General features: G+C 58.5%; 1 protein-coding gene across 1 annotated transcript in view; it reads right to left on the bottom strand.

The window, feature by feature from the left end:
- EMH_0013010 (uncharacterized protein) overlaps positions 1-405 on the bottom strand; it is a gene marked incomplete at both ends in the record, with an annotated part of 17,456 nt that overhangs the window by 14,580 nt on the left and 2,471 nt on the right. The window contains one exon of the mRNA XM_013499705.1: positions 3-405. Within this exon, the coding sequence (XP_013355159.1) occupies positions 3-405 (403 nt within the window). The remainder of the gene's footprint in view (positions 1-2) is intronic.

Here is a 405-nt window from a genome sequence, read left to right as displayed (position 1 = left end):
TCAGTTGCTGCCACAGTTGCTGTTGCCTAAGATGTTGCTGCTGCTCGCGCTGCTGTGTACAGTGCTGCAGCTGGTGTGGCTTGGGCAACTGGTGCAGCTGCTGCTGCTGCTGCTGTTGCTGCTGTTGCTGCTGTTGCTGTTGCTGCTGTTGCTGTTGCTGCTGTTGCTGTAGCTGCTGTTGCTCCTGCTGTTGCTGCTGTTGCTGCTGCTGCTGTTGCTGTTGCTGCTGTTGCAGTTGCTGCTGCTGCTGCATGGAAGAGCGTGCAGCAGCAGCAGCAGCAGCAGCAGCAAGCCGCATGTCTGCCTTAGAGGAGAGGGGGGCCCCCATCCCCCCCATTTGCATCTCCTGTTGAGGGCCATCAGAGTGTATGTGCTGAAGTGTACGCGGCCACGTGCAGCAGCTTT

The sequence above is a fragment of the Eimeria mitis genome, genomic scaffold, assembly GCF_000499745.2.
Source record: "Eimeria mitis Houghton genomic scaffold, Emh_scaff458, whole genome shotgun sequence".
Taxonomy (NCBI): domain Eukaryota; phylum Apicomplexa; class Conoidasida; order Eucoccidiorida; family Eimeriidae; genus Eimeria; species Eimeria mitis.
Note: the sequence above shows the minus strand (reverse complement) of the source record. Positions and strands in the feature narration are given on the sequence as shown.